The sequence below is a fragment of the Tachyglossus aculeatus genome, chromosome 18 (genome assembly GCF_015852505.1).
Source record: "Tachyglossus aculeatus isolate mTacAcu1 chromosome 18, mTacAcu1.pri, whole genome shotgun sequence".
NCBI lineage: Eukaryota > Metazoa > Chordata > Mammalia > Monotremata > Tachyglossidae > Tachyglossus > Tachyglossus aculeatus.
The window spans coordinates 9,075,306-9,102,089 of record NC_052083.1 but is presented as its reverse complement, the minus strand read 5'-3'; the positions used below and the strand labels follow the sequence as shown (position 1 = coordinate 9,102,089).

The following is a 26,784-nucleotide window of genomic DNA, read 5'->3' as shown; positions in this document are numbered from 1 at the left end:
GAGGACACAAGTGGAAAAGGCCAAGCGCCCCCTGGTGGCGCGGAGGGGCAAGCTCCGGCGCCCCCTCACTGGTCGGCAAACTCTAGGTTTTCTCTACCAATGTCCTTGCATGAAATCCTAATTTTTTAAATGGTATTTATCAAGCGCTTACTATGTGCGAAGCCCTGTTCTAAGCGCTGGGGAGGTTACAAGGTGATCAGGTTGTCCCACGGTGGGGGGGCTCACAGTCTTCATCCCCATTTTCCAGATGAGGGAACTGAGGCCCAGAGAAGCGAAGTGACTTGCCCAAAGTCACACAGCTGACAAGTGGCGGAGCCGGGGGTAATTCTGCAGAAGCGTTGTGGCTTAGTGGAAAGAGCCGGGGCTTGGGAGTCAGAGGTCGTGGGTTCTAATCCCGCCGCCGCCACTTGTCTGCTGTGTGACCCTGGGCAAGTCGCTTCAATTCTCTGTGCCTCGGTGACCTCATCTGTGAAATGGGGATGAAGACTGTGAGCCCCCCCATGGGACAACCTGATCACCCTGTAACCTCCCCAGTACTTAGAACAGTGACCTCATCTGTGAAATGGGGATGAAGACTGTGAGCCCCCCCATGGGACAACCTGATCACCCTGTAACCTCCCCACCACTTAGAACAGTGACCTCATCTGTAAAATGGGGATGAAGACTGTGAGCCCCCCCATGGGACAACCTGATCACCCTGTAACCTCCCCAGCACTTAGAACAGTGACCTCATCTGTAAAATGGGGATGAAGACTGTGAGCCCCTCCATGGGACAACCTGATCACCCTGTAACCTCTCCAGCGCTTAGAACAGTGCTTTGCACATAGTAAGTGCTTAATAAATGCCATTATTATTATTATTCTCTGGGCCTGTTACCACATCTGTAAAATGGGGATTAAAGGTGTGAGCCCCATGTGGGACAAACTGATTACCCTGTATCCACCCCAGTGCTTGGCACATAGCGTTTAACAAATACCATAATTATGATTATTTTCTTTCCAAATATCTGGGGGGTTTTCCCCTAAAGGATCAATATTAAAAATTGGCAAACTCCAGAAATCCATTTGACCCATAACGGTTGATGAGCTAGACATCCTCGCCCACCCCCTCTCCCTTCCCAGCTATGTCGTCAAGGGAGGCTAGATCAACGCAGGGTCACTGAGGCTGTGGCCCCTCATACTACTACTAATAATAATGATGGCATTTATTAAGCGCTTACTCTGTGCAAAGCACTGTTCTAAGCACTGGGGAGGTTACAAGGTGATCAGGTTGTCCCACGGTGGGCTCAGTCTTAATCCTCATTTTACAGATGAAGTAACTGAGGCCCAGAGAAGTTAAGTGACTTGCCCAAAGTCATACAGCTGGCAATTGGCAGAGCCGGGATTTGAACCCAAGACCTCCGACTCCAAAGCCCCTGCTCTTTCCACTGAGCCACGCTGTTAAGCACTTACTATGTGCCGAGCACTCTTCTAAGCACTGAGGTAGATACAAGTCATTCAGGTTGGACACAGTTCCTGTCCCACATGGGGTTTACAGTCTTAATCTCCATGTACTTCCCAAGCTCTTAGTACAGTGCTCTGCACACAGTAAGCGCTCAATATGACTGAATGAATCCCCATTTTACAGGTTAACTGAGGCCCAGAGAAGTGAAGTGACTTGCTCAAGGTCACACAGCAAACAAGTGGTGGAGCCAGGATTAGAACTCAGGTCCTTCTGATGCCCAGGCCCGTGCTCTATCCACTAGGCCATACTGCTTCTCAAGGGGAAGCCACTGGGGTATATGTGGGGTGAAGTGGGAGCGGGAGACCCAGTCCACAGGCTCAGGGGTCTGCAGCAGCGTGGCTCAGTGGAGAGAGCCCGGGCTTTGGAGTCAGAGGTCAGGGGTTCAAATCTCAGCTCTGCCGCTTGTCAGCTGTGTGACTTTGGACAAGTCACTTAACTTCTCTGTGCCTCAGTTCCCTCATCTGTAAAATGGGGATTAAGACTGTGAGCCCCCTGTGGCACAACCTGATAATAATAATGATGGCATTTGTTAAGCGCTTACTATGTGCAAAGCACTGTTCTAAGCGCTGGGGGGGGGGATACAAGGTGATCAAGTTGTGACACGTGGGGCTCACAGTCTTCATCCCCATTTTACAGACGAGGGAACTGAAGCCTAGAGAAGCTAAGTGACTTGCCCAAGTTCACACAGCAGACAAGTGGCGGAGCCGGGATTTGAACCCATGACCTCTGACTCCAAAGCCCTGGCTCTTTCCACTGAGCCACGCTGCTTCTCTGATCACTTGGTTACAAAGTGATCACTTTGTAACCTCCCCAGCGCTTAGAACAGTGCTTTGCACATAGTAAGCGCTTAATAAATGTCATTATTAGAGGGCCTGGGGATCGCCCACCTCCCGTGATGAGAACCAGCACCTGGTGAGGGCAGAGGATTGCTGCCCTCAGACCTCCAGGCTTAGCTGGGCGCTCAGGTGTGCCACAGACCGCTCCTACTTCAGTAAGGTGGAGAGGGAGGCGCAGGGGAGGGAAGGATGCCGTCAAACGAGGGGTAGCTCATCCTCCCCACCACCCCGCACCCGCTCCCAGACTCCATCATCAAGGATACGGCCCACTCCCTGTTCCCGGCTCCGGGAATCCGTGGGTAGGGACGGTCATAAGACAGAACAGAGGCAGGTGAGGAGGGGAGTCTGTCCCAAGTAGAGCCCTCCTCCCCTCCAAATCTACAGGTAGGGCCCCTTCCTTGAGGTCTCATCTTTCCTCCCAAAGGGATCCCGGCCCCCGTAACGACCCTCCTCCCTCTGATCCTTCGGCTCTGAGGTCCCGCTGCCGGCCAGCTCCCAGCCCCAAATGCCCCCTGCAGCCTTTGGCCCAGGAGGGAGAGATGGGTCGAGGTGGTTGGACTGGATTGTGGCTAAGTTCGGTGCAGGCCTCCCGGGAGAGAGGCGGAGAAACAGCAGCAAATAGTAGGGGGGTGCGAGGTGAAGGCTGCTAGGCCGGGCCCCTCCTCAGGGTAGAAATTGAAGTTGATTTAGTCCACTGTCCTGGGGTGGCCTCTCCCTCAGCACAGGGCTGGGGAGACGATGCCCTCCAGGGTCCCGGGCTGCCTCCCTCAGGCCTGGCAGAAGTTGGGGTGGGCACCTAACTCACGCCACTTTCGGGAGAGAGGGGACCACGCTAGGCTTTTTCCCCCCCTCTAGCCCTCAGTCGTGCTTTCGACCTACCTGGGGTCCCGGGGCCCAAAAGGGGCCAGTGGCATCCAGCACCCCAGCACCCAGCCCGTCGCCAGCGGGAGAGGGGCCAACCCACCCAGCAGCCACTTTGGACGACACTTTAATGACAGACATGGCCGCAGCACAGTGGAATCAATAAAAAGTCAACAATCAATCAATCAATCAATCAAGCGGTAAGACCCCCCCCAGCCCTCACCCACTGTGCCCGGGCCCCCTGAGCTCTTCCCTCTCTCCCGGCCACGGGAGGGGGAATTCCACGGGTAGGGAAGCGCCCAGGCCGGACGGTCCACCCTTCCCCCAAATCCCTGAAAATATGGCAGACGCGGGGACGGGGGCGGTGACCCCGGCGGGCCCTGGCACAGACGCACGTTCTGAAGTCCCTGGGCGGGGGGGAGAGGAGCGGGGATGGACGGACGGATGGACGGACAGGTGATCAGGGTGCCCCCCAACAAGAGGGGTTCTCCCTCCTCCAGCGTCCGGGGCAGACTTGGGTCCCCCGGCCCGAGGCCCGTTGGGGGCAGCGGGCGGAGGGGGCCCCCGACGAGCCGTGTGGACGGCCTGCAGCGTGAGCAGGAGAGGGCCAGCCCCCCGCGGGCGGGCCGGCCCGCTCGCTCCTCGTCCGGTCAGGGGGCCTCGAGCGGGGGGGCCTCGTAGTTGAGCACGTAGTAGTCATGCACGTACATGAGGACGGCCAAGGGCTGCCCGATGATGAGACTCAGCCACACGGCGGCATTGCCGTAGTTCCCCCGCAGGAAGCGCCCCACGACCCAGGCCAGCGGGATCTGCGGGGGGGGCAGGGGAGAGGGTCAACGGGACGGGATGGGGGAGAAAGCCCGGGAAGCCTCCCCCAGGGCCCACTGGAGAGAAGGGCGGGGCAGAACGGGGGAGAACTGAGGGAGGGGAAAGGGAGGAGAAGGGGCACAGCTCTGACCTGGGCCATCATGCCAGTGAATATGCACAAGCGGAACATCCGGAGCGGCACGCTCACCAGGTACTGTTTGGGGAGAGGGGGACGGACAGGGCAGGGTCAGCTCCGTCCCAGTTTGGATCTCGCCCCCCACCCCTCACCCTCCAAACCGGTGCTCTCAAGAGCTGCCCCAGCCCTTCCCCACCCTCCCCTCTGCCGACCAGTGACCCAGCCTAAGGGAACGGGGGGCGAGGTGAGATTTCTCTCCCTGCCTCCGGCCCGGCCCCCCGGGCCTGGCCGACCCACCTCGTGGAAGAAGGCCGACGCCAGGAAGACGCCCATCTGGGCCAACCACTTGTTCATCCCCCGCTTCAGCGCCGGTTTGTAGAAGTGTCTGGTGGGATCATCATCATCATCAATCGTATTTATTGAGCGCTTACTATGTGCAGAGCACTGTACTAAGCGCTTGGGAAGTACAAATTGGCAACATACAGAGACAGTCCCTACCCAACAGTGGGCTCACAGTCTAAAAGGGGGAGACAGAGACCAAACATACTAACAAAATAAAATAAATAGAATAGATATGTACAAATAAATTAAATAGAGTAAAAAAAATATGTACAAACATATATACATATATACAGGTGCTGTGGGGAAGGGAGGGAGGGAAGATGGGGGGATGGAGAGGGGGATGAGGGGGAGAGGAAGGAAGGGGGGAGAGGTCACGCTAAGCAGTGCCCGGCGGGAGGCCAGACCCCCCCACCCCCCAAAAGGTTACACTGACTCCCACCTGAGGCACCATTTGTGGACAGGGATGTTCCAGTTCTGCCAGAAATAGGTGACTGATTCGGCGTTCCTGGGTGGAGAGGGAGAAGAGGCAGGAGTCACCGAGGCCTCTGCCCTTCCCAGAACCCCCGTCCCCAGCCCCCCACAACCTCCGCCTTCCCCCCTCACCACCAGTCACGGTAGAACTCGCGGTCTCCGAATTGCAGGATCTCGGCCAATGCGTTGAGGCAGGAGTGGAAGAACCAGTAGAAGAAGATGAGCCAGATCAGGTGGTTGGGGACCTGGGGGCACAGCAGACCAAGAGAGGGAATGCAGCCAGACAGTGCCACGACCAAATCCGTCAAAGGTATTTCTTGGGTGCTTACCGCGGGCAGAGCACTGTACTAAGCGTTTGGGACGGGACACTACGAGAGGAAACAGGAACAGTCTCCCTCCCACACGGGGTTCACAACCTAAGAGGGAGGGACAACCTCACCCCCATTTTGCAGATCGGGAAACTGAGGTAAAGAGAAGACCTGCGACTTCAACAAGGTCCCAGGGCAGACAAGTGCCGGAGCTGGGTTAGAATCCAGGTCCTCTGACTCCTCTTCATAATGTTCACTCACTATTTAGGCCTGTAAGGTGATTTTTATTATTGGGGTCTAAGTGTTTATATGTAGTTCCTCTGCTCTGTTGAGTTCAAAACCGCAGTAGGTTAAAGTTCCTCTCGTACAATCCCCTGCCCACAGTGAGCTGGCAGTCCATCATCATCATCATCATCAATCGTATTTATTGAGCGCTTACTATGTGCAGAGCACTGTACTAAGCGCTTGGGAAGTACAAATTGGCAACATAAGAAGAAGAACATAAGTCCAGAAGAACCCCCAGCGCCGCCGGCCTCCCACAGCTAACCAGGGCACTGCCCGTCCTCCGTGGCCCCATGAGACATTAGGCCCAGGGGAGCAGATGAAGAAAATGGAGAGAGGGTGGGGGGGAAAGGAAGGGAAGGGAGGGTGGGGGGCGGTTCTGTTCCCTTGCTGCATTGCCAGAGAGACAGACAGACTCACGGCCAGTTTCAGGAGCCGCTCAATGATGCGAGAGTAATCCATGTCCTGGGGGGGGACAGGATGGTCACGACCCATGCTTCCCCTCCATGCCCGCCCCACGTCTCCCCCAGCCCCGGCTCTGACACCTCCCGCTAAGCCCCCGCGTACCTTGAACGGCTTCATGGAGTTCTGGATGGTGGGGACCATCCACTGCGAGGGGGAGGAGAGAGAAAGAGGAGTGAGCCCCATCGCTCTCCCCGCGCCACCCAGACGGGCGCTGACGGCGGGGCGTGGGGTGCCACCCGGGTGTGGATTCCCCAGAATCGAACCCCAACCCCGGCCCCCCGTACCTGTTGGATCAGCCCCACGAGCAGCTGCATGAAGAACAGCTAGGGAGGGGAGAGAGAGGGAAGGGCCCGTAAGCCACGGGGCCCCAGGCTGCCCGGGCCCACCCGCCGCCCTTCCCCACTCCCGCTTCGGGACTCACCATCTCCAGGAGCCTGCGGAGGAGGAACCGCTTCCGGATGCGGGGGGAGCGTGGGAAGTTGAGCTCGTAGCACAGAGTGGGGGCCAGCAGGAAGTAGTACAGGTCTGGAGGCGGAGGGGAACTTAACGCTTTAAAGCCCTCCATCACCTTCCCCCCTCCTACCTCGCCTCGCTGCACTCCTACTACGCCTGAGCCCATACGCTTCACTCCCCTAACGCTAACCTTCTCACTGTACCTCGATTTCGTCTACCTCATCATCATCAATCGTACTTACTGAGCGCTTACTATGTGCAGAGCACTGTACGAAGTGCTTGGGAAGTACAAATTGGCAACATATAGAGACAGTCCCTACCCAACAGTGGGCTCACAGTCTAAAAGGGGGAGACAGAGAACAAAACCAAACATACTACCAAATAAAATAAATAGAATAGATATGTACAAGTAAAATAGAGTAATAAATATGTACAAACATATATACATATATACAGGTGCTGTGGGAAGGGAAGGAGGTAAGGCAGGGGGGGATGGAGAGAGGGACGAGGGGGAGAGGAAGGAAGGGGTTCAGTCTGGGAAGGCCTCCCCTCGCCCACATCCTGCCTCTGGCCTAGAAAGCCCTCCCTCATCCCATCTGACGAACAATGATCCTCCTCCACTTCAAAGCCTTATTAATAATAATAAATGGTGGTATTTGTTAAGCGCTTACTATGTGCAAAGCACTGTTCTAAGCGCTGGGGGGATACAAGGTGATCAGGTTGTCCCACGTGGGGCTCACGATCTTCATCCCCATTTTCCAGATGAGGTAGCTGAGGCCCAGAGAAGTGAGGTGACTTGCCCAGAGTCACACAGCCGACGAGCGGCGGAGCCGGGATTAGAACCCATGACCTATGACTCCCAAGCCCGGGCTCTTTCCACTGAGCCATGCTGCTTATTGATGGCCCATCTCCTCCGAGAGGCCTTTCCTGACTGCGCCCTCCTTTCCTCTTCTCCCACTCCCTTCTGCGCTGCCCTGACTTGCTCCCTTTATTCATCGCCACCTTCCAGCCCCATAGCACTTATGTGCACATCTGTAACTTTACTCCGTGTCTGACTCCCCCGCTAGATTGCAAGCTCCCTGTGGGCAGGGAATGCGTCTGTTCTGTTGTCGTGTTGTTAATAATAATAGCGTTTATTAAGCGCTTACTATGTGCAAAGCACTGTTCTAAGCGCTGGGGAGTTACAAGGTGATCAGGTTGTCCCTCGGGGAGCTCACAGTCTTAATCCTCATTTTACAGATGAGGTAACCGAGGCCCAGAGAAGCAAAGTGACTTGCCCAAAGTCACACAGCTGACAACTGGCGGAGCTGGGATTTGAACTCACGACCTCTGACTCCAAAGCCCGGGCTCTTTCCACTGAGCCACGCTGCTTCTCAAGCGTTGTTGTTGTTCTCTCCAGGGCTCTGCGCTCAGGAAGTGCTCAATAAATACGACTGACTGACTCAGGAGGAGGAAGAGGAGGAGGTGACGGTGGTGGTGATGCCAGGTGCCCCCCATTGTTCCCTCCCCCGTCCCGACTGGACGAATCCAAGGCAGGTGGGGAGGTCTGGGTTCCGCCAGGCCCCACTACCCCTCCTCACCTCTGTAAGTCAGGTTGTCCGGGTAGCTCACCTCACCGGACCCCACATCGCCGTTGGCCTTCTTGGCCCCGGAGGCTGCAGGGGGACCCGAGGGGTGGATCTCTGGGGTCCTCACCCCAAGCCGCCCCTCCCCGTCCCCACCCCCGGGAGCCGGCAGACGCCTCCCCCCAAGCCCCCGGCTCCCCCAGTCCCCGCGCCGCGCCCGCCCCCTCACCGGCTTTGCCTGCCTTGCCGCCGGCCCACTGCTCCCGGCACCAGAGGTTGACGTCGCGATAGGAGAACATCTTGAGAAACAGGATGGTGTAGACGCCCAGGGCAAACACGGAGCCAACTGGATGGCACGGCAAGGGGGTGGAAATGATACTAGGTCAGCGTCAGAACCTCACTGGGCCCTCCGCCCCGCTTCCGAACCCGTGCCTTGGCTCGCTCCTACCCCCGGGCAGCATGGCAGTGAGAACGCAAGTACTCAAGGGCTTCCTCTGCCTGAAGGGAGTAAGGTGGGGTGCAATCTGAGGCCGGCTCTCACCTACCGAGGACTCCCCCCTTCTAGACTGTGAGCCCGCTGTTGGATAGGGACCGTCTCTATATGATGCCAACTTGGACTTCCCAAGCGCTTCGTACAGTGCTCTGCACACAGTAAGCGCTCAATAAATACGACTGAATGAATGAATGAATGAGGAGGAGGCAGCGGTGGAGGGTACCTGGGGTGATGGAGCGGACCAGAAGCACCACAGCCGCGGGGAAGCACAGGATGGTGAGGAGGTTGGCCGTGTGCAGCAGAATCCCCAGTCGCTCTGTCATGGTGCCCTGGGGGGCGGCGGGAGGGCAACGCGCGGCTTCAGCCAGGCTCATCGCCCCCTCTTCCCAATCGCCTTTCCAACCCCCGGAGCTGCCCTGACCCTCTCCAACCCCACGGCCTGCTTGACGTGGTTGAGAGGGAAATGAGACGGGGGTGGATGAATGAAATCGGGCGGCGGGCGGCTAACGGAAGTCCCGCGGGGCTGAACCGGACCAGAGAGGGGTCTGGGTGGGTCCGGACCCGACCGATGCGGCCCCCCGACCCCACGGAAGCGGCGTGGCTCGGTGGAAAGAGCGCGGGCTTGGGAGTCCCCCTTCTAGACTGTGAGCCCGCTGTTGGGTAGGGTCCGTCCCTCTATGTCGCCAACTTGGACTTCCCAAGCGCTTAGTACAGCGCTCTGCACACAGTAACCGCTCAATAAACACGATTGAGCGAATGAATGAATGAGTCAGAGGTCACGGGTTCGAATGCCGGCGCCACCGCTTGTCAGCTGCGTGACCTTGGGCAAGCCACTTAGCTTCTCTGTGCCTCAGGTCCCTCATCTGTCAAATGGGGATTCAGACTGTGAGCCCCACGTGGGACACGTTGATCGCCTTGTATCCCCCCGAGCGCTTAGAACAGTGCTTCGGGCATGTAAACGCTTAACAAATACCACCATTATTATTATTATATGTGGGGGGCTCTGAGTCCGGCCCCTCGCCCAGGTACCGCGGAGGAGGTGGCCAGACGGGACCCGTTTCCGGGGTGAGGGTCGGGATTGAGGGGTGGGCCCGGCCCTTACCGCTGCCAACTGCCTCTCCACCTGGAACCCGGCTAGGGCGAATATATTGGCCACTGGGAACAGAGAGGAAGTTTTAGACACCACTGCCACCCCCAGCCTTCCTCCCGGAGGATTCCCGCTTCCCAATCGGTCTCCCCCGGCCCCCATTCCCCAGACAGCGCTGATTCCCACCTGCTCTGTCTGGTTTTCCCCACCTGCCCCGCGGCCCGGCCCGTCCACCCCGTGAGAACCCAGGCTCCCCCGCGGGCAGCGCCCGGCCTGACTGACCGATGACCAGGCAGGGGGAGGGCCAGCTGTACGGATCCTTCAGGAACAGGGACACCACCTGGATTGGATCCACCAAGATGCCATACCTGGGCGTCGGGAAGAAGAAGCGGAGGGAGCATGGAAGCTGGTCGGTGGGGAGGGCGGACGCTGGCCTCTGGGTCGGGCTCCCCAGGGCCGTCTGCCTTCCCAGGCAGGTTGGGGAGGATGTATTGCCCTCTCCCGAGCGCTTAGTACAGTACTGTACACATAGTGCTCAACAGATACGACTGACTGATTGATGAGCAATTAACAACTCACAGAGCCGACCTCCCCAGAGGTTGCCACCACCCGGGGGGGGTTTGTTCATTCAATCGTATTTATTGAGCGCTTACTGTGTGCAGAGCATTGGACTAAGCGCTTGGGAAGTCCAAGTTGGCAACATATAGAGGCGGTCCCTACCCAACAGCGGGCTCACAGTCTAGAAGGGGGAGACAGAGAACAAAACAAAACGTATTAACAAAGTAAAATAAATAGAATAAATATGTACAGATAAAATAGGCAACATATTGAGACGGTCCCTACCCAACAGCGGGCTCACAGTCTAGAAGGGGGAGACAGAGAACAAAACCAAACATATTAACAAAGTAATATAAATAGAATAAATATGTACAGATAAAATAGGCAACATATCGAGACGGTCCCTACCCAACAGTGGGCTCACAGTCTAGAAGGGGGGGACAGAGAACAAAACAAAACATATTAACAAAGTAAAATAAATAGAATATGTACAAAATAAATACAAACATATATGCATATATACAGGTGCTTTGGGGAGGGGAAGGGGGTAAGGTGGGGGGATGGGGAGGGGGAGGAGGGTTTAGGGGTGGACCATCCCATCCAACAGGGCCAGGGGAAAACAGCCCGCCGAGCCCGTCCCGGATCCCAAGGACGAGACACCCCGGTTTACGTAGGGCCGAGCCGAAGGGCGGTGAGGCTACACAAGGACATTTTGGGGCAGGACCCCAGGGGTCACACCAATGGGAGCCCCAAAACCAGGCAGCAGGGTCCTGCCTGGCCCGGGGCGAGCGTGGCCCCGACCAGCCCGGGATGGGTCCCCCTCCATCTCCGGAGCCTATTGCCTCCCCTCAACCCTAGGCCCGCCTGGAGCGGACGGGGACACTTACTTGATGAGGTTTTCTAAAAATAGTCGTGCGTTGCCCAAGATCTGGCAGAGGAAAGAAATGACACTGTTACCTCAGACCGGCTGAGCCGCAGGGGCCGCAGCTGCCAGTTCAGGGGAAACCGACACCCGGCCGACCACTCCCTCTTCCCTTCCTTTCCCCTCCCTTCTCCTCACCACCGCTGCCAGCCCAGCGGCACCACGACAACTTATACCGAATGCCAACTGGGTACTCGGTCCTGGCTTGGGAAAACACACTAAAAACAAGAAGAGATCCCGGCCCTGTCCTTGTGAAACTTCTAGGCCAGAGGGAAGAGGCGGGGAGGGGATGAGCCCAGTAGGACATGGATTGACCTCTAAGGAGGATGGCCTGGGGGTGGAGAAGCAGCGCGGCTCAGTGGAAAGAGCCCGGGCTTTGGAGGCCCGAGGTCATGGGTTCGAATCCCGGCTCCGCCGATTGTCAGCTGTGTGACTCTGGGCAAGTCACTTCACTTCTCTGTGCCTCAGTTCCCTCATCTGTAAAATGGGGATGAAGACTGTGAGCCCCCTGTGGGGCGACCTTAACACCTTGTAACCTCCCCAGGGCTTAGAAGTGCTTTACACATAGTCAGTCTCTGTCTCCCCCTTTTAGACTGTGAGCCCACTGTTGGGTAGGGACTGTCTCTCTATGTTGCCAACTTGGACTTCCCAAGCGCTTAGTCCAGTGCTCTGCACACAGTAAGTGCTCAATAAATACGATCGATTGATTGATGTAACTTCCCCAGCGCTTAGAACAGGGTTTTGCACATAGTAAGCGCTTAATAAATGCTATCATTATTATTTTTACGAGAGATGTTTTTGCCGCCAGCCTGGGCAGAGGCCAAGGGAAAACAGAACGCTCTGTCCAGGCCGGCCTCGGCACCCGTAGACCGCGGCCGGCCGAGAGACCCCGACGGTGGCCGGAGGAGACCCGGAGGAGACGGCCTCTACAGGCAACGTGATCTTGACTCCATAGGAATCCCACCTGGGAAGAGCCAGCTGTGGGACAGGGAAGCTGAAGCGGGAGGGAATTTCCGCCCAGGGGCGGGACCCTGGCCAGACCCAGCGAGGGGCCTCGGGACACGTGATCAATCAATCAATCAATCGTATTTATTGAGCGCTTACTATGTGCAGAGCACTGTACTAAGCGCTTGGGAAGTACAAATTGGCAACACATAGAGACAGTCCCTACCCAACAGTGGGCTCACAGTCTAAAAGGGGGAGACAGAGAACAGAACCAAACATACCAACAAAATAAAATAAATAGGATAGACATGTACAAGCAAAATAAATAAATAAATAGAGTAATAAATAAGTACAACCATAAGTACAACGTGATGGCCGGAGGGCCGGGCCGGCATTTGGGCGCTCCACGTCAGAGCGCGAGAAGCAGAGGTCACGGGTTCTAATCCCGGCTCCCCCACTTATCAGCTGTGCGACTTTGAGCAGGTCACTTCACTTCTCTGGGCCTCAGTGACCTCATCCGCAAAACGGGGGTGGAGACTGGGAGCCCGACGTGGGACAACCTGATCACCTTTTATCTCCCCCAGCGCTTAGAACGGTGCTTTTTAAAAAAAAAATGAAAAATGAGAGTGTCCTCTGGGTCCCCTAACAGCCCCCAAGTTTCATAGCAAAACCTGGCCCGCCAGCCTGGCCTCTGATCCCCACGAGCGAGGTGGAAGTGGAAGGGAAGGGCAGGGGTCAGTCCTATCGGGGCCCTGTCACCCTGTCACCCTGCGATGTGGAGAGCAAGAACTGATACAGCAGGGCAAGGGTTAGCAAACAGATTAGCCAACGCCCAGGGATCGGGGTTGCGGAGGCCCGGTCCCCAGAGATAAGGGCCCGAGCTCCACTCTCAGCCTCTTCCCTCCCCAGGGCCCTGCTTATCAGCTCCCATCCCTCCTGGATCCAAAATCTGGCAGGGGGGGGGGCTCTCCCACCTGCCCACGCCCCCGGGGAGAAACTGATCCCGGGAGTCTGGCCCTGGCTCTTCCACCCCAAGAGCGAAGGAATTCCTTTTAGACTGTGAGCCCACTGTTGGGTAGGGACTGTCTCTATATGTTGCCAACTTGGACTTCCCAAGCGCTTAGTACAGTGCTCTGCACACAGTAAGTGCTCAATAAATACGACTGATGATGATTCCTGGGTTGTGGAGAAAATGAGTTGTGGGTGGGAGAAAAAATGGAACCCTCCCACTCCCCGGGGCCAACGGCTCTCCCTGTCATCCTTGGGTTTGGGGGGCAAAGAAGGCGGATTCAGGGTGAAGTCTTCACTCCCTGGGCCAGCCCTCTCCCCGGGGGGCAGGGGGGAGACTTTCCCTCCTCCTCACCTCTCCCCACCCGGCAGAAGAGTGCAGACATTCACTCATTCATTCAATCGTACCGACTGAGTGCTTACTGTGTGCACAGCACTGTACTAAGCGCTTGGGAAGTCCAAGTTGGCAACATCTAGAGACGGTCCCTACCCAACAGCGGGCTCACAGTCTAGAAAGGGGAGGGACAGAGCCTGCACCGCCCCCCAAACCCCGGTCCCCCCACCCTCTCAGCCGTTCCTTGACAGACAGCCAAGGCCCCCGGCTTTGGGAGGAAGGCGGAATCTGGCTGCACTCGGAGTTGGCCCAAGTAGCCAGGCGGGAGATGCCTCGGGCCGGCCGTTTTACCATCCGGGCCAGCCCGCTTTGGGATGGGGGGGAGTCGTGGGGGGCTATTTATAGAAATCCCTAAGAGCCAGCCAGCTCCATTACCCTCCTTGGCCCCCAGCCCTCTCCCACTTCACAACCAATCCCACCTAAGTCCTCCTCACATTCCCACCTCACCCAGCAGTGGCGGGGTCCGGGACCGGGCCTGGACCACGGGACGGGCCATTCCTGAGTCGTCGTCGTCGTCGACCCCCTTTCCCTCCCCCCCGAGACCCTCGCACTCACCAACATGACGACACACCAGTTGAGGATGCCCCGGTAGTTACTGAATCCGCTGGCTGAGCTGAACAGAGACTCCTGTACCCGATGGCACCTGTGTGGCATGGCATAGAGCGGGAGGAGGAAGAAGGGGGAAAAGGGGGTAAAAAAGACCACCCAGCCCAATCAGACACAAGCACAGGGGCCGGAGAAAAGGAGGTGTGGAAGTGGGGTTTCTGGAGGTACGCTCACTGGCGACCTTCTATTATTAACTCTTATATTATATTAACTCTTATATTATACTCTGCCAAGCGCTTAATACAGGGTGCTGCACACAGTAAGCGCTCCACAAATGACTGATTGATTAATAGAGCCCTGAGGGGAGAGATCCAACCACGCGTGGGGCCCACAGCCCCAAGGGAGCCTCCCCGGGGTGGGGGGGAGAAGCAGCGTGGCTCAGTGGAAAGAGCAGGGGCTTTGGAGTCAGAGGCCGTGGGTTCAAATCCCAGCTCCGCCACTTGTCAGCTGGGTGACTTTGGGCAAGTCACTTCACTTCTCTGGGCCTCGGTGACCTCATCTGGAAGATGGGGATGAAGACTGTGAGCCCCTCGTGGGACAACCTGATTACCTTGTATCTGCCCCAGCGCTTAGGACAGTGCTTTGCACATAGTAAGCGCTTAACAAATACCAACATTATTATTATTATTATATCTTGTATCTACCCCAGCGCTTAGAACAGTGCTTTGCACACAGTAAGCGCTTAACAAATACCAACATTATTATTATTATATCTTGTATCTACCCCAGCGCTTAGAACAGTGCTTTGCACACAGTAAGTGCTTAACAAATACCAACATTATTATTATTACTATTATATCTTGTATCTACCCAGCACTTAGAACAGTGCTTTGTACACAGAAAGCGCTTAACAAATACCAACATTATTATTATTATTATTATATCTTGTATCTACCCCAGCGCTCAGAACAGTGCTTTGCACATAGTAAGCGCTTAACAAACACCAACATTATTATTATTATTATATCTTGTATCTACCCCAGCACTCAGAACAGTGCTTTGCACATAGTAAGTGCTTAACAAATGCCAACATTATTATTATTATATGTTGTATCTACCCCAGCACTCAGAACAGTGCTTTGCCCACAGTAAGCGCTTAACAAATACCAACATCATTATTACTATTATATCTTGTATCTACCCCAGCACTTAGAACAGTGCTTTGCACATAGTAAGCACTTAACAAATACCAACATTATTATTATTATATCTTGTATCTGTTCCAGTGCTTAGAACAGTGCTTTGCACACAGTAAGCGCTTAATATCAACGTTATTATTATATCTTGTATCTACCCCTGTGCTTAGAACAGTGCTTTGCACACAGTAAGCGTTTAACAAATACCAACATTATTATTATATCTTGTATCTACCCCAGCGCTTAGAACAGTGCTTTGCACATAGTAAGCGCTTAACAAATACCAACATCATTATTATTGTTATTATTATTATTATTATAATACTCCTGGGGAGACCGCCGCCAAGCAGACCCATGCCAAATGGCGGGCAAAGAAGCAGGCAAAGGTGGCCCATTTCACAATGAGGAAGACTGGGCAGGGGAGGCGGGTGAAGGGGAATTGTGCGGCATTGTTTCGCTGGGGTAGAGTAAGTCCTCCAGGCCCTGTTGGCCCTCCCCTACCCCAAGCTGCCCACCCACCTAATAACCCCCTCAGTCCAGCTACGCCTCCCCCGCTAGCCCAAACTAAGCCTGATCTGGGCCCTCTACGGCGATAAACCTCTCTACTATCCCACCTCCACGTCCTCCCCGATTGCTGAGCGCTTATCTGAGTGCCAAGCTCTGTACTAAGCAGCGGGGAAAGTACAGCAGAGGCCCTCCTACAAAAGTCATTTCCTCCAGAAGGCATTCTTTGACAAATTCTCTCGGCTTCCCGGTGATTTCTCCCTCCCCGGCTCTCCTGGATTTATCAGTCTTCCCTGCTCCGCAGTGCTTCGGCGCTTAGAACAGTGCTTTGCACATAGTAAGCGCTTAATAAACGCCATCGTTATTATATGCTCCACCAGAGAGCCAGACCACCTCCAGCCCCCCAAATCGGGAATTCAGGGATGCCCCTGCCTCCTCCATGTAGAAAGCAAATTGTCCGGGACTATTCTGGCACCCTGCCCCTACGCTTGCCCCTCCGGGGACCAGTCCGGGGCATAAGAGGCTCTTCCATTTCTGAAAGGGGAGACCAATAAAAATAATAATTGTTATTATTATGCTGCTTGTTAAATGCTTTCTCTGGGCCAGGCACTGTGCGAAGCACCGGAGTAAAGACAATGCAATCAGATCAGGATGTCCCGCCAGGGACGCACAGTCTAAAAGGGAGGGAGAATAGATCTCTTATTCCCAGAGTGAAGTGACTTGCCCAAGGTCTCGCAAGCGGACAAGCGGCAGAGCCAGGACGAGAACGCGGGTCCTGAATAGGAGGTCCCTGCTCTTTCCACTAAGCCATGCTGTTTCCCTGATGCCTGGGGGAAAAAAAATGTCATTTCTCTGGGACCCTTGGGTCCCTGTCCCAATGGAGGCCTAAACTAAAACAAGTTGAACATCGGTAGTCCTCCCCAATTCCGGGCGTCCGTTCCAGATTAAGGCGTTGGGAGGGACCAGAAGGGGGTCAAACCTGAGGCCCAGAACCCCCCGATGATGGAATTTGTGGAGCGCTCACTATGTGTCGAGCCCTGTTCTAAAGCAGCGTTTAGTAAGCGATTAACAAATACTATTATAATTATTACAAGGTAATACAAGGGAGGGCATCCCTTGACATTTGGGGAGGTGCAGGGCAACCCTGGCCCTCGACTCCCCTAATCTCGGCATCAAAGTCCAGGCTCTTAATCAATTAAACAGGCGCACACCGCACACTTCCTCTCTCTCTGGCTCCTGCCCTTCCAACAACTGGAAGGCCCTACTGAGAGCTCACCTCCTCCAGGAGGCCTTCCCGGACTGAGCCCCTTCCTTACTCTCCCCCTCGTCCCCCTCTCCATCCCCCCATCTTACCTCCTTCCCTTCCCCACTGCACCTGTATATATGTATGTACATATTTGTTACTCTATTTATTGATTGATTTTACTTGTACATATCTATTCCATTTATTTTATTTTGTTAGTATGTTTGGTTTTGTTCTCTGTCTCCCCCTTTTAGACTGTGAGCCCACTGTTGGGTAGGGACTGTCTCTAGATGTTGCCAACTTGGACTTCCCAAGCGCTTAGTACAGTGCTCTGCACACAGTAAGCGCTCAAAAAATACGACTGATGATGATGATGAACTGAGCTACCTCGTCACGTAATTCAGGAACTCCTGAGCAGACGAGGGACTTTGGCTGGGGCGGGGAGGAGTTGAAAAGGTGATGATGATGATGATGATGGCATTTATTAAGCGCTTACTATGTGCAAAGCACAGTTCTAAGCACTGGGGAGGTTACAAGGTCATCAGGTTGTCCCTCGGGGGGCTCACAGTCTTCATCCCCATTTTACAGATGAGGTAACTGAGGCCCAGAGAAGCGAAGTGACTTGCCCAAAGTCACACAGCTGACAATTGGCGGAGCCGGGATTTGAACCCACGACCTTTGACTCCAAAGCCCGGGCTCTTTGCCACGGAGCCACACTGCTTCTCAGTAAGGTGGCAGGGGAAGGTGTGGAGGTTCCTGCTGAATCAGAGAGTGACTCGCTTTTGGGGGTCCGGCCGCACCCTGGCTTGGTGGGTAACCCCACCCTCGGCTTCGCCTTTCATGGAAGGCCTCACCCAGCCAGGAAGTGTTGGGAAGCGGCCAACGACCAGCCGAGAGGCAGCAGGCTTGGGAATCGGAGGCCATAGGTCCTAATCCCGGCTCTGCCCCTTATCAGCTGTGTGACTTTGGACACGTCACTTAACCTCTCTGTGCCTCGGTGACCTCACCTGGAAAATGGGGATTAAGACTGTGAGCCCCGTGTAGGACAACCTGATCACCTTGTATCTCCCCCAGCTCTGCCCCTCCACCAAGCTAGCTCTCTTCCTCCCTTCAAGGCCCTGCTGAGAGCTCACCTCCTCCAGGAGGCCTTCCCAGACTGAGCCCCTTCCTTCCTCTCCCCCTCACCCCCCCCTCCATCCCCCCATCTTACCTCCTTCCCTTCCCCACAGCACCTGTATATATGTATATATGGTTGCACATATTTATTACTCTATTTATTTATTTATTTTACTTGTACATTTCTATCCTACTTATTTTATTTTGTTGGTATGTTTGGTTCTGTTCTCTGTCTCCCCCTTTTAGACTGTGAGCCCACTGTTGGGTAGGGACTGTCTGTGTTGCCAATTTGTACTTCCCAAGCGCTTAGTACAGTGTTCTGCACATAGTAAGCGCTCAATAAATACGATTGATTGATTGATTGACTGATGAGAACGGTGCTCGGCACACAGTAAGCGCTTAACGAATACCCCAAAAATGATTGGTTTTGTTCTCTGTCTCCCCCTTTTAGACTGTGAGCCCACTGTTGGGTAGGGACTGTCTCTATATGTTGCCAATTTGTACTTCCCAAGCGCTTAGTACAGTGCTCTGCACATAGTAAGGGCTCAATAAATACAATTGATGATGATGATGATGATGATTACCCGCTGCCAACCGGCGGCTCCAGAGGGAGCGACGGTTGGGCCTGAGAGTCAGAAGGACCCGGGTTCTAAACCCAGCTCCGCCTCTTGTGTGCTGCGTGACCCTGGGCAAGTCACTTCACTTCTCTGGGCCTCAGTTCCCTCGCGGGTAAAATGGGGATGATGGCTGTGAGCCCCGCGTGAGATGGGGACTGTGTCCAACTGGATTACCTTGTAATAATATTAATAATAATAGTATTTGTTAATCGCTTACTACACGCTGCTTGTACCTTCTCCAGTGCTTAAAACAGGGCTTGACACATAGTAAGCGCTCAACAAATTCCATTATCGGGGGGTTCTGGGCCTCAGGTGTTCTGCCTGTCTCACCTTTGGTTATTCCGCTGGGTCAGTGGGGTGCAATTGAACGGATCCAGAAAAAGATGAGATTCGGGGGAGTTTGGCAGAATCCAGGAAGCCTGGCTATACCAACCCACACCTGCCTCTATCTCCAAGCATCCAGTTGGACTAAATCCAACCCGATTTGCTTGAACCATCCCAGCGCTTAGTACAGTGCCTGGCATACATCAATAATAATAATAATGGCGTTCGTTAAGCGCTTACTATGTGCCAAGCGCTGTTCTAAACACTGGGGTAATCAGGTTGTCCCACGTGGGGCTCACGATCTTAATCCCCATTTTACAGACGAGGTAACGGAGGCACAGAGAAGTGACCTGCCCAGGGAGCCGGGATTAGAACCCGTGACCTCTGACTCCAAAGCCCGTGCTCTTTCCACTGAACCGCGGTGCCAAGCGCTTACTGTGTGCCAAGCACTGTTTTAAACGCTGAGGGGGAGATCCAAGGTAGGTTGTCCCACTGGAGGTTCACAGTCTTCATCCCCATTTTCCAGATGAGGGAACTGAGGCCCAGAGAAGCGAAGTGACTTGCCCAAAGTCACACAGCTGACAAGTGGCGGGGCCGGCATTAGAACCCATGACCTCTGACTCCTAAGCCCGGGCTCTTTCCACTAAGCCGCGCTTAACAAATACCATTATTATTATTCATTCATTCAATCGTATTTATTGAGCGCTTACTGTGTGCACAGCACTGTACTAAGCGCTTGGGAAGGACAAATTGGCAACAGATAGAGACGGTCCCTACCCAACTTCCCACATCACTCCATGTAGAGAACACCCCAGTCTGGTCCTGCAGGGAGATCCACTTTTTCCAGAACCCCAGGGCAGGCCCTCGCCCACCTCTTGGTAGGAAGGCCAGGTTGATAAGAGAAGCAGCGTGGCTCAATGGAAAGAGCCCGGGTTTTGGAGTCAGAGGTCATGGGTTCAAATCTCGGCCCTGCCAATTGTCAGCTGGGTGACTTTGGCCAAGTCACTTCACTTCTCTGGGCCTCATCTGTAAAATGGGGATGAAGACTGTGAGCCCCCCGTGGGACAACCTGATCACTTTGTAACCTCCCCGGCGCTTAGAACAGTGCTTTGCACATAGTAAGCGCTTAATAAACGCCATCAAAAAAAAAATGCACAGGAGTTTAAAAAAAAAATCAGGGGCAGGAGAAGGGTCTGCTTCTCTCAGGAGCTGGACAGCAGGGAAAGGGGCAAGGTCATCAATAGATGGAGGTACTTATAATAATAATAATAATACAATAATGGCATTTATTAAGCGCTTACTATGTGCCAAGCACTGCTCTAAGCACTGGGGAGGTTACAAGGTGATCAGGTTGTCCCACGTGGGGCTCACAGTCTTCATCCCCATTTTACAGACTAGGTCACTGAGGCCCAGAGAAGCGAAGTGACTTGCCCAAAGTCACACAGCTGACAACTGGAGGAGCCGGGATTTGAACCCATGACTTCTGACTCCAAAGCCCGGGCTCTTTCCACTGAGCCACGCTGCTTCCCCAGATGGAGTACTTACTGGGCACTTGTGTACAACACAACAGAGTTGGCTGACACATTCCGTGCCCACCAGGGGCTTACAGTCTAAAGCAGCGTGACTCAGGGGACAAAAAGACCGGGCTTGGGGGTCAAAGGTCATGGGTTCTAATCCCGCCTCCGCCACTTGTCAGCAGTGTGACTTTGGGCAAGTCACCTCACTTCTCTGGGCCTCAGTTCCCTCAGGGGATCAATCAATCAATCAATCGTATTTATTGAGCGCTTACTATGTGCAGAGCACTGTACTAAGCGCTTGGGAAGTACAAATTGGCAACACACAGAGACAGTCCCTACCCAACAGTGGGCTCACAGTCTAAAAGGGGGAGACAGAGAACAGAACCAAACATACCAACAAAATAAAATAAATAGGATATAAAATAAATAGGATGAAGACTTGGAGCCCCCCGTGGGGCAACCTACCTTGTATCTCTCCCCCAGTGCTTAGAACAGTGCTTGGCACCCAGTAAGCGCTTAACACCGTGGCTCAGTGGAAAGATCACGGACTTTGGAGTCAGAGGTCATGGGTTCTAATCCCGGCTCCGCCGCTTGGCAACTGTGTGACTTTGGGCAAGTCGCTTCACTTCTCTGGGTCTCAGTTCCCTCATCTGGGAAATGGGGATTAAGACTGTGAGCCCCCCGTGGGACAACCTGATCACCTCTTCTAGCCTGTGAGCCCACTGTTGGGTAGGGACCGTCTCTATATGTTGCCAACTTGGACTTCCCAAGCGCTTAGTACAGTGCTCTGCACACAGTAGGCACTCAATAAATACAATTGGTTAACAAATACCATCATTATTAAAGGAGGCCGGGAATGGAGAGGGAAAAAAAAAAAAGGGGCCACAGCCCCTGGTAGGCCCTGGGGACCCCACGACCTCCCCCTCCCCAATACCACGGGGAAAACCAGGAATCACCGGCTCCCAACGGTCGCTCCGGAAGAGCCCGGGCTTGGGAGTCAGAGATCACGGGTTCAAATCCCGGCCCCGCCACTTATCGGCTGTGTGACTTTGGGCCAGTCACTTCACTTCTCTGGGCCTCACCTACCTCATCTGTAAAACGGGAATGAAGACAACCCCACGTGAGACAACCTGATCACCTTGTAACCCCCCCCCCCCACACACACACCCCTGGCGCTTAGAAAAGCGAAGTGGCTTGCCCAAGGTCACCCAGCTGACAAGTGGCGGGGCCGGGATTCGAACCCATGACCTCTCGACTGCCAAGCCCGGGCTCTTTCCACTGACACCCGCTGCTTCTGCTTGGAGCAGAAGCAAGAAGCAGCAGCGCGGCTCAGTGGAAAACACCCCGGGCTTGGGAGTCGAGAGGTCATGGGTTCAAATCCCGACTCCGCCACTGGTCAGCTGTGACCTTGGACAAGTCACTTCACTTCTCTGGGCCTCAGTTCCCCCATCTGTAAAATGGGGATGAAGACTGCGAGTCCCCCGTGGGACAACCCGATCCCCTTGTAACCTCCCCGGCGCTTAGAACAGTGCTTGGCACATAGTAAGCGCTTAATAAATGCCATTATTATGATGATGTTACGAGCCACGCTGCTTGCAACCTCCCCAGCGCTCAGAGCAGTGCTTTGCGCGTAACCATGCTACAAGCCACGCTGCTTGTAACCTCCCCAGCGCTTTGCGCATAGTAAGCACTTATTTAATAAGCGCCATCATCAGCAGCATCATTATTCTCAAAAGGGGAGGCCCTCCCGCCCGTGACCTTTGACCTCGGGGCCCGGCTGAGGCTCCCCGAGGTGCAGCCGGCCCTGCCCCCGGCTCCGCCGCTCAGTTGGGCCGGGTACCTCCAGTCTCTGTCGGGGGCGGGGGCGGGTCCCGGCGCCGTCGGTGGCCCCCGGGGGGTGGTCCGGTCCCCGGTGGGCAGCCCCTCCGCCCCGGGCTCGGCCGGCCGGTCCTGCTCCGGGCCGCCCCCGCCGCCCTGGGGCTGGTGCCGCCCGCCCGGCCTCCGACGGCGGCAGCCCGACGCGCCGCCCCGCTCCCCCATCGCCCCGGACCCGCTTCTCCGTCTCCTTCTTCTCCTCCTCCTCCTCCTCCTCCTCGTCCTCCTCCTCCGGACGGTCCTCCGGACTCCCGCTCCCCGCCCCCGGGGGCTCCGGCCGGGGCCGCCTCCTTCCTCGTCCCGCCCCCTGCCGGCGGCACGAAGACGCTCGGCTCCTCTCGGATCCGTTCGGCGCCGCTCGTCTCCACTCGGGTTCCGTTCGGCTCCGCTCGGGCTCCGTTCGGCGCCGCTCGGCTCCGCTCGGGCTCCGTTCGGCGCCGCTCGTCTCCGCTCGGGCTCCGTTCGGCTCTGCTCGGCTCCACTCGGCCTCTGATCGTCTCTGCTCGTCTCCATTCATTCATTCACTGTCATTCATTCATTCATTCATTCATTCATTCAATCGTGTTTATTGAGCGCTCATTCGTCTCTACTCGGCCTCCGCTCGTCTCCATTCATTCATTCAATCGTGTTTATTGAGCGCTTATTCGTCTCCACTCTGCTTCCGTTTGGCTCCGCTCGTCTCCACTCGGCCTCTGTTCGTCTCCATTCATTCATTCATTCATTCATTCATTCAATCGTGTTTATTGAGCACTCATCCGTCTCCACGCAGCCTCTGTTCATCTCCGCTCATCTCCATTCATTCATTCATTCATTCATTCGTGTTTATTGAGCGCTCATTCGTCTCCACTCGGCCTCCATTGGGCTCCGCTTATCTCCACTCGGGCTCCGTTCGTCTCCGCTCATCTCCATTCATTCATTCATTCATTCAGTCGTGTTTATTGAGCGCTCATTCATCTCCACTTGGCCTCCGTTCTTCTCCACTCGGGTTCCGTTCAGCTCCGCTCGTCTCCATTCATTCATTCATTCATTCATTCAGTCGTGTTTACTGAGCGCTCATTCGGCTCCGCTTGGGCTCCATTCAGCTCCGCTCGTCTCCATTCATTCATTCATTCATTCAGTCGTGTTTATTGAGCGCTCATTCAGCTCCTCTCGTCTCCATTCATTCATTCGGTCGTGTTTATTGAGCGCTCATTCGGCTCCGCTCGTCTCTGTTCATTCATTCATTCATTCAATCGTGCTTATTGAGCGCTCATTCGGCTCCGCTCGGGCTTCGTTTGGCTCCGCTCGTCTTCATTCATTCATTCATTCATTCATTCAATCGTGTTTATTAAGTGCTCATTCGGCTCCGCTAGGGCTCCGTTAGGCTCCATTCATTCATTCATTCATTCATTCATTCATTCCATCGTGTTTATTGAGCAATCATTCGGCTCCGCTCGGGCTCCGTTCGGCTCCGCTCGTCTTCATTCATTCATTCATTCATTCATTCATTCAATCGTGTTTATTGAGCAATCATTCGGCTCCGCTCGGCTCCACTCGTCTCTGTTTGGCTCCGCTCGTCTTCATTCATTCATTCAATCATTCAATCGTGTTTATTGAGCAATCATTCGGCCCCGCTCGTCTCCATTCGGCTCCGTTCGGCTCCGCTCGGCTCCACTCGTCTCTGTTCGGCCCCGCTCGTCTCCATTCATTCATTCATTCATTCAATCGTGTTTATTGAGCTTTTAGACTGTGAGCCCACTGTTGGGTAGGGACTGTCTCTGTATGTTGCCAATTTGTACTTCCCAAGCGCTTAGTACAGTGTTCTGCACATAGTAAGCGCTCAATAAATACGATTGATGAGGATGACGATTGAGCGCTCATTCGGCTCCGCTCGGGCTTCGTTCGGCTCCACTTGGCGTCGCTCGTCTCCGTTCGGCTCCACTCGGGCTCCGTTCGGGCTCCGTTCGGCTCTGCTCGGCTCCACTCGTCTCTGTTCGGCTCCGCTCCTCTCCATTCATTCATTCATTCATTCATTCAATCGTGCTTATTGAGCGGTCATTCGGCTGCGCTCGGGCTCCGTTCGGCTCCGTCCGGCTGCGCTCGGGCTTCGTTCGGCTCCCTTCGGCCCCTCGCTCCGCCCACCCACCCCCGCCACGAGCGGGGCCCCGGTGCACGCCGGGAGTTGTAGTCTCCCCAACCTGACAGGTGGAACTCAACGCCCCTTGGCCACCCGGACCACCCACAGAGACCCTCATAATAATAATAATAATAATAATAATAATAATAATAATAATAGCATTTGCTAGGCCAAATTTGTTAAGAGAAGCAGCGTGGCTCAGTGGAAAGAGCACTGTAGACTGTGCTCTTTTAGACTGTGAGCCCACTGCTGGGTAGGGACTGTCCCTATATGTTGTACTTCCCAAGCGCTTAGTACAGTGCTCTGCACACAGTAAGCGCTCAATAGATACGATTGATGATGAAAGAGCCAGGGGTTTGGAGTCAGAAGTCATGGATTCAAATCCCGCCACTGCCCCACGGCAGCTGTGTGACTGTGTTGCCCACTTGGACTTCCCAAGCGCTTAGTCCAGTGCTCTGCACAGAGTAAGCGCTCAATAAAATACGATTGATTGATTGATTGATTTGGGCAACAGCACCTGTATATATGTATGTACATATTTATTATTCTATTTATTTACTTTATTTGTACATATCTATTCTATTTATTTTATTTTGTTAGTATGTTTGGTTTTGTTCTCTGTCTCCCCCTTTTAGACTGTGAGCCCACTGTTGAGTAGGGACTGTCTCTATATGGTGCCAACTTGGACTTCCCAAGCGCTTAGTACAGTGCTCTGCACACAGTAAGCACTCAATAAATACGATTGATTGATGATGATCTGGAAAATGGGGATTAAGACTGTGAGTCCCCTGGGGGACAACCTGATCACCTTGTAATCTTCCCAACGCTTAGACCAGTGCTTGGTACATAGTAAGCGCTTAATAAATGCCATTATTATTATTATTAAAACACTTACTATTCATTCACTCCTTCATTCAATTGTATTTATTGAGCGCTTCCTGAGTGCAGAGCACTGCACACAGGAAGCGCTCAATAAATACGATTGAATGAATGAATGAATGAATGAATGCAGAGCACTGGACTAAGCGCTTGGGAAGTACAAGTAGGCAACAGACTATGGGCCCGCTGTTGGGTAGGGACCGTCTCTATGTGTTGCCAACTTGTACTTCCCAAGCGCTTAGTACAGTGCTCTGCACACAGTAAGCGCTCAATAAATACGATTGAATGAATGAATGAACCCATGACCTCTGACTCCAAAGCCCGTGCTCTTTCCACTGAGCCACGCTGCTTCCCGAGCGCTTAGTCCAGTGCTCTGCACCCAGGAAGCGCTCAATAAATAAAGAGAAGCATTGTGGCTCAGTGGAAAGAGCCCGGGCTTTGGAGTCAGAAGTCATGGGTTCAAATCCCGGCTCCGCCACTTGTCGGCTGTGTGACTTTGGACCAGTCATTTCACTTCTCTGGGCCTCAGTTCCCTCATCTGGAAAATGGGGATGGAGACTGTGAACCCCCCGTGGGACAACCTGATCACCTTGTAACCTCCCCAGCGCTTAATCAATCATCGTATTTATTGAGCGCTTACTGTGTGCAGAGCACTGGACTAAGCGCTTGGGAAGTACAAGTTGGCAACATATAGAGACGGTCCCTATGTTTGTACATATTTATCACTCTATTTATTTATTTATTTTACTTGTACATATCTATTCTATTTATTTTATTTTGTTAGTATGTCTGGTTTTGTTCTCTGTCTCCCCCTTTTAGACTGTGAGCCCACCGTTGGGTAGGGACTGTCTCTCTATGTTGCCAACTTGTACTTCCCAAGCGCTTAGTACAGTGCTCTGCATCATCATCAATCGTATTTATTGAGCGCTTACTATGTGCAGAGCACTGGACTAAGCGCTTGGGAAGTACAAATTGGCAACATATAGAGACAGTCCCTACCCAACAATCTGCACACAGTAAGCGCTCAATAAATACGATTGATGATGATGATACAGAGACAGTCCCTACCCAACAGTGGGCTCACAGTCTAAAACAGTGCTTTGCACATAGTAAGCGCTTAATAAATGTCTTTATTATTATTATTATTATTATTAAATACGAAGGAATGGACACACTTCGCCGCAATCCCACCCGCCGCCGCTAGAGTCCGCCGTCGCCCGAGACTTTCAGCCCGGGCGAAAACTACGTTTCCCAGGAGGCACCGCTTCCGGCCGGGGGGCGGGACGGGCGCCTATTGGTGGAGGGGATGAGCGACGGCCGCCCTGGCCAATAGGAAGCCGGGGGCGGGGAGACGCGGGGACCAATGGCAGGGGAGGAGGGGCGGGCCGGCGGGACCGCCTCAGGCGCGGAGGAGG

The 26,784-nt window shown here is 54.3% G+C and overlaps 1 protein-coding gene across 1 annotated transcript; it reads right to left on the bottom strand.

The window, feature by feature from the left end:
• Positions 1-3,311: 3,311 nt before the first annotated feature.
• Positions 3,312-22,539, bottom strand: DGAT1 (diacylglycerol O-acyltransferase 1). The gene is made up of 17 exons (XM_038760218.1): positions 22,340-22,539; positions 13,992-14,079; positions 11,055-11,095; positions 9,892-9,977; positions 9,625-9,677; positions 8,746-8,851; positions 8,259-8,375; positions 8,045-8,119; positions 6,433-6,536; positions 6,296-6,334; positions 6,114-6,155; positions 5,967-6,011; positions 5,089-5,201; positions 4,925-4,990; positions 4,441-4,528; positions 4,159-4,221; positions 3,312-4,009 (listed from the first exon to the last, which is right to left on the bottom strand). Exons 1-17 carry the CDS (start codon positions 22,537-22,539, stop codon positions 3,851-3,853), a joined length of 1,485 nt encoding a protein of 494 aa, XP_038616146.1. The 3' UTR covers positions 3,312-3,850.
• Between the last annotated feature and the right edge of the window lie 4,245 nt (positions 22,540-26,784).